Source organism: Ranitomeya variabilis, chromosome 3 (genome assembly GCF_051348905.1).
Source record: "Ranitomeya variabilis isolate aRanVar5 chromosome 3, aRanVar5.hap1, whole genome shotgun sequence".
Taxonomy (NCBI): Eukaryota; Metazoa; Chordata; class Amphibia; order Anura; family Dendrobatidae; genus Ranitomeya; species Ranitomeya variabilis.
The window spans coordinates 97,727,444-97,734,857 of NC_135234.1; the positions used below are offsets into that span (position 1 = coordinate 97,727,444).

Below are 7,414 nucleotides of genomic sequence, written 5' to 3' on the forward strand. Positions count from 1 at the left end.
ACAGATGTTCTCTCTACAGTCCTTGGTGTTCCGGCTACCGGTTATCTGCACTTCAGAAGGAGATAGTTCATTTGCAGCTGATCTCCCCTAATGTCACTCTCCTGTGCTTTGCTCTCCTGCACACTTACTGAATGTTCGGCTTTCTATATGTCTCTTTCCAGGAGCTGTAGTGCTTCAGACTACACAACCCCTTCAGACCTTCTGGCACTCTATGTCGGTCTGCTCTCTTCTGTGTCTCTCACTTTCTGCACACTTTTCCTCCAGATCAGGATGTAGTTATAGGGGAGTCCACCTTAAACAGGTTAAGAGCTCCCCCTTCTGGCCCGGAGTGTGAACATGTTGGATGCATTGTCGTTACCTGATAAAAGATCTCCTTCATCGCTTCCAAACGTAACATCACTCTCCCCGTGAGGAAAGCAATGTCACTGTGACAACCAGGACCCTGGGGCGTCACACTGGCACCACTACCATGCTCTTCTGCTCCTTTATTTTCTAAAGCAGATGCCAAATTTTATGTCTCCTAGAATCGACCGTCAAGGAGCTGGAGTCAAATCATAATTAATCCCACCTAACTTAATTTTACTGCAAAAACGCTTGTTTTATATGTCATCATCAGTGGTCTTTAAAAAGTGTGTGTCATCAGAATATGACCTATTGCTTTGGGATTTTTTTCCCTCTGGCCATTAAGGCTATTTTAGACTCCTACTTCCTGTTGTTTCAAGAAATCCACATTCACATAAGCAGCAATATATTGATTAAGACCCACTAACAAGCCTGTGCCAAGGTCCTTGTGAAGGGAAGATGAATAGGGGGAGTTGTGACATCACCTAATGGGAATGGTGGATCCTGTGTTTCAGCTGTGTATAGAGGTGTTACCAGACATTGTGATGCTGCCTGTGTTAATAATGAGTCTGCTGAAAACAGTTCCTTGAAGGACAGAAAGTATGAGCCTGAAATAGACCCAGTGATCAGTATGAAAATTGCAAGACTTCTGCTTTTCTTTTCTTTTTAATACAGATTGTGATATGAATAAAAATTGCCTACAATTTTATTTTAAATACAGTATATATATATATATATATATATATATATATATATATATATATATATATATATATATATATACAGTGGGGCAAAAAAGTATTTAGTCAGTCAGCAATAGTGCAAGTTCCACCACTTAAAAAGATGAGAGGCGTCTGTAATTTACATCATAGGTAGACCTCAACTATGGGAGACAAACTGAGAAAAAAAAATCCAGAAAATCACATTGTCTGTTTTTTTATCATTTTATTTGCATATTATGGTGGAAAATAAGTATTTGGTCAGAAACAAAATTTCATCTCAATACTTTGTAATATATCCTTTGTTGGCAATGACAGAGGTCAAACGTTTTCTGTAAGTCTTCACAAGGTTGCCACACACTGTTGTTGGTATGTTGGCCCATTCCTCCATGCAGATCTCCTCTAGAGCAGTGATGTTTTTGGCTTTTTGCTTGGCAACACGGACTTTCAACTCCCTCCAAAGGTTTTCTATAGGGTTGAGATCTGGAGACTGGCTAGGCCACTCCAGGACCTTGAAATGCTTCTTACGAAGCCACTCCTTCGTTGCCCTGGCGGTGTGCTTTGGATCATTGTCATGTTGAAAGACCCAGCCACGTTTCATCTTCAATGCTCTTGCTGATGGAAGGAGGTTTGCACTCAAAATCTCACGATACATGGCCCCATTCATTCTTTCATGTACCCGGATCAATCGTCCTGGCCCCTTTGCAGAGAAACAGCCCCAAAGCATGATGTTTCCACCACCATGCTTTACAGTAGGTATGGTGTTTGATGGATGCAACTCAGTATTCATTTTCCTCCAAACACGACAAGTGGTGTTTCTTCCAAACAGTTCCAGTTTGGTTTCATCAGACCATAGGACATTCTCCCAAAACTCCTCTGGATCATCCAAATGCTCTCTAGCAAACTTCAGACGGGCCCGGACATGTACTGGCTTAAGCAGTGGGACACGTCTGGCACTGCAGGATTTAAGTCCATGGTGGCGTAGTGTGTTACTTATGGTAGGCCTTGTTACATTGGTCCCAGCTCTCTGCAGTTCATTCACTAGGTCCCCCCGCGTGGTTCTGGGATTTTTGCTCACCGTTCTTGTGATCATTCTGACCCCACGGGGTGGGATTTTGCGTGGAGCCCCAGATCGAGGGAGATTATCAGTGGTCTTGAATGTCTTCCATTTTCTAATTATTGCTCCCACTGTTGATTTCTTCACTCCAAGCTGGTTGGCTATTGCAGATTCAGTCTTCCCAGCCTGGTGCAGGGCTACAATTTTGTTTCTGGTGTCCTTTGACAGCTCTTTGGTCTTCACCATAGTGGAGTTTGGAGTCAGACTGTTTGAGGGTGTGCACAGGTGTCTTTTTATACTGATAACAAGTTTAAACAGGTGCCATTACTACAGGTAATGAGTGGAGGAAAGAGGAGACTCTTAAAGAAGAAGTTACAGGTCTGTGAGAGCCAGAAATCTTGATTGTTTGTTTCTGACCAAATACTTATTTTCCACCATAATATGCAAATAAAATGATAAAAAAAACAGACAATGTGATTTTCTGGATTTTTTTTCTCAGTTTGTCTCCCATAGTTGAGGTCTACCTATGATGTAAATTACAGACGCCTCTCATCTTTTTAAGTGGTGGAACTTGCACTATTGCTGACTGACTAAATACTTTTTTGCCCCACTGTATATATATATTTAGCCCAATCCTTGATTGAAACAATATGTAATTTTCTGAGGATACATTCTCTTCAACCTTTTTTTTAATCAATCACAGTTTTAGAAATTACTAAAGCAGAACATTATGGTGCTGATGGCAGTTTGGGGGTAAAAACACAGATGATATCATGTGCCCGACACATATAGAAGTTAGCTTTTATACTCATACTGTTCAGCATTAACCTGCTTTCTGCTACTGAAATATGCAAGAAATGGGAATCAACAGCTTTTGTAATTACAGGTTCTGAGACATTTTATCCATTACCTCCTAATTTTCCTCCTCCTTTCCCAGACACAGACATGGAACACCTCATGGCATGAGAACAGAAGCTTCCTACAGGCTCAGTGTTGTATTCAGCACCCCCAGCCAGACTTTTGGCTATAATATAATTATTAGAAGCAGTGCTAATCAAGACTTGTTTTAGCCGGCTTCTAAAATGTGTCTGCTTTTAAAATGTAAATTTTGCAGCTGTGACTCAAATGAAAGAGAATATTAATGTGTGTTGTGTTGGGTGGAGATATCTGATGGGCTGGCGAAGCTTCTCCACATTATCATGGTGTATATATGACAAGTTATATGGCTTGATTTCAATAATTTCATAACCATTACATACCATGATATATACATGTAAAGGTAACATTTACCTACATGATATATACAGAAAACTGGATTTAAATGGTCACTAATTTGTAAATATGTGTTATGTTATTCAGTACTGTTAATCAGTGGGGGTTCTGGGTCCTGAAAACCTCATCATTGGCTCAAACCAAAAGTATCTGGACAGGTTCAACAGAAAGTCTATAGGCTGATGCACCAATTTTCTTGCGCTCGAGCATAAGCTATTGGTGATTTAGGTTATCGTGGGTCCAGTTCCTAACCAGCACTAAAAAAGGGATAAAATTCTATAAAAGTTTGGTTATCATTTATGCTTTAGTTCAGATAATACCCTGTCTTATTTAAGGGGGAATCAGTTCTAGAAAGAGATGCCTACATACTTGTGAGAAGACTGCAAAGTTGGGATCCAACTTTGTAGCACCAGAGTCCAAGGATTCAAATCACGCCAAAGACAACATCTGCAAGGATTTGTCTTCTCTACATGTTTGTATGAGATTCCACCAACACTCCAAAAACATACAAATAGGAAATTTAGATTGTCAGCCCCAAGAAGGACAGTGATGATGATGTTTGTAAAGTGCTGTGGAAATTAATGGTGCCACAAAAGCAAGTAAAGTTGTAGCATACGTAAGCATGTAGTACTAGACAGAAACAACGCCGTATCTTTTTAGAAAATGTCATAATTACTCCAAAGCATTATTAGGCACTGCTAACGCATCTTTATACTTTTTCAGATCAACTTGAATTTGAAATGGAGGAAAAATGCAGAATTCTGGAAGCCAGGTACATAGAAAAAGAACACCTGAACCTCCAGTTAAAGAAGGATCTCTATCTCCGAGAGAATCGAGTTGCAGCATTGAGATCTAAACTAAGGGAGAAAGAAAGACGTTTCCTGGAGGAGCTGAAGAAAAGAAGTCACAGAGTGACCATATTAAATACAGAACTGCATAAACAAACTGAAGCTGCAGCTTATTTGTCCTTCCAATTGCATGCCTCTAAGCAAAAGCCGCAAAGCTCACAAAACAGCTGTCAGATGACCTCACGGCCGCTGGACATCGTAGGAGTCAAGCAACCATACCATGAAGGAAGAGCCAGACGGAGAGTTCATAAAAACCACAGTGTCTGGAGACCTGACTGTTCCTTGGGTGTAGATAAGTCAAGAGACTGTTTTCAGAGAGATCAAATGACCAACTATGATGATTTGGAAGCCATGCCAGATCCAGCTCTATTTTTATACCCCAAGAGGTATATGCAGCCGCCTCATCGACAGAGATCAGACACAAAACCCCACTGTGATAAAAGTGCTTCAGGCCCTGCTGGTAGCAGTCTGGCAGCGGGCGCTCAATGGTCGGAGAGACTGTCGTCAGATAACGAGGATACGCCACCTCCTATTCCTGTTGTCAAAACAAAACTTACAAAAAGTGAGAGAGGAAAGAGGAGGGCATTGGCCCGACAACGCTCACAAGATTCAGAATAAAGCAGTAGATAGATTTTATTTGAAGGATATGTAGCCGAGCCTAATAGGCCATAAAATGGCTGACGAAGAGGAAATGCGGGTACTTCACTAACATACATGTCCACAAACATTTTGGACTTAAAGGAACGGTCTCTTTTGTTATTGTCTTCCTGTGTTTGGCTGCAGTCCTCTCCCAATGCCTAATGACAGAGTATTCCCCGTGTACACTGGACAGCACATTTTCTCCAATGCCCTTCTTTTAACAAGTCTTGTGACCTTATTTTTGTTATAATTCTATTTTTATATCATTCATCTCAGTTCTGAAGGGATTCATTAATTATAACCTAAGCAACAATAACCATAATTTATATATCCTACAAATTTCTAATCTCATATAAGCAAAAGAAAGACTATGCACTACTCCTGGAGGATGATGTTGTTTTTCCCAATACAGTATTTGCTTATTCCTAGGCCTCCCATACAGTAGGTCTCTTTGCTGCTTGGCCTCTCTATCTACCATAGGAACCAACTGTTTTATTCACCCCTGGTACAGGATAATCGAAATATGTTTTGTTTGTTTGTTTTTTCAATCTAAGGAAGTTTAAATTTCCAAATTTTTATTAGAACGGACGTCAATGCAAAATCATATTACACGCTCAAGGAATTCAGGAATCAGGTGAATGGACTACAATATGATTTTTCTACAAGGAGAAAGATGCTCTATTTATTTTTACATTGTCCGAAACTGTATATTAACCCTCCAGTTTGCACAACTGAACATGAATGAGCTGGTTTCTCAATATCTGATTTGAATCAATTAAATTTTTCTAGTTGATACCAAAGTAATAATTAATTACATCACGACTAGGTGAAGAAGTATTTCCTATAGAGCTGATCGCCATGTAGACAGTATTATTAGGCTTAGAATTACGTGATGATGTCATTGATGGCTAGACAAGAAGACACTTTAATTATTCATCATCTAATCTTTATGAAATAGTTACTTTGCTGGTTCCATCCTTGCATTTCAGTCTTGATAAAATTTTCGCGCAGTGCTTGCTTTTTTACCTTACTCATGAAAATTTTTAGAGGAAATGCCCAACATGCACACGATAAGACAAGGCCTTTCTTTAACTAGTTTTTTTTTTCTGAAAGTGATTTTCTCATTCATTGATTTATCCTCAGGCAATGTGGAAGCATTAAGTGATTAGATTTAGAACTGCTTTGGGAATATGTGATTTTCTTTTAGAGCTCTGCAATTTGCATATATATATAAATCAAAGACGGGCTGTGCATTTGAAATACTTGACACTTTGGATTTTCTTCTGTTTATTCCTTTTGACAAGTTTTTAACAAAGAATTGGTAGAACGTCCCTTTCCTCAAAATTGTATAATCAGGTGCAGAAATCATTGTTTACCTGTTAAGGACAACTAAAATGTACCTGTCCCCAGAGTACATATTTTCATTTCAAAAGGTAACCTCCTCTTGTGATAGGCATGACCATGCTCCTCACTGTTGGTTCCTGCTCTTTACAAGTCAACACTGAAAACTCATCATCGGGTATTGGACAGTGGAAAGGAACGGCAGGAGAAAAGAGGGACTGTCAGCGGGGATTGAGCCAACAATCTTATTTTGAGATATCACTCACACATAGGGATTAGTTTAGTACAATAACAGGTGGGCTATACATTATATATGGCTGTCGGGGTGAATACCACTAAGCCCACATCATTGTCCTTCATATATAACCACTATAGACATTGCACTGTGTTCTGCCATAAATCTGTAACCTTGTGTGGTAGATGCTTACAAGAATACACTTAAAGGGATTATCAAGGACAATTTTTTTTACTATGGGCCTAAAAATTAACAGGCAAGTAGTTGCTAACTGCGTGCCAGTTCTACCAAGCACCGACACAGAGTGGTCATTGACCGCTCCTGCTGCCAATTCAACATCTCAATTACAACAGAGCATTTCTTCCTCTTCCGGGCTGTTCTGTAGACAGGGCAGCAGTTAGGCAACAGGGAGCTGGCTGTCAATCAGCATGACATCAGCAGTCACGCCCCATCAACAGAGCAGTGCGGAAGAGAAGTTGCTGCTCTGTCGACGTGACATCAGCGGAAAACTAAATGCCCGCAAGGAGAAGCCTGGGACTTCTCTGTGCTGGCAGAGATCTGCATCGGGCACAACAGGCAGATAGATAGCAACTATCTGCCTGTTTTTATTTTTTTTAAGTTTTGGATTAACCTTTTAACATTTCACAATATAGTTCTGCTCTATGAGATCTATGATGCGTTTGTCTTTGTACAGTCACATGAGCTTTCATATTTTATATTGTATGTTAATGATACAATGTACAGTACCTAATATAGTAATGGCTTAACTTGAAGCTCATGGGCACCAGTGCAAAATCTCCAACAGGGCCCCCAACAATCACGGGGCCTTCATAGTATTTTTCTTGTCATATATGTCAAAAGGACCTTTTTGGCCCCTATAAATTCCAGCACCCAGTTGCAACTGCAACCCCTGCACACGCTATAGTTACACCCCTATTAGATAATCGTATTATTTCATAAT

At 40.0% G+C, this 7,414-nt stretch overlaps 1 protein-coding gene across 1 annotated transcript in view; it reads left to right on the plus strand.

The window, feature by feature from the left end:
* CCDC92B (coiled-coil domain containing 92B) overlaps nt 1-5,671 on the plus strand; it is a 101,625-nt gene extending 95,954 nt beyond the window's left edge. Inside the window, exon 4 of the mRNA XM_077294404.1 lies at nt 4,114-5,671. Coding sequence (XP_077150519.1) covers nt 4,114-4,856 — 743 coding nt within the window. The 3' untranslated portion in view covers nt 4,857-5,671. The remainder of the gene's footprint in view (nt 1-4,113) is intronic.
* Nucleotides 5,672-7,414: the final 1,743 nt, after the last annotated feature.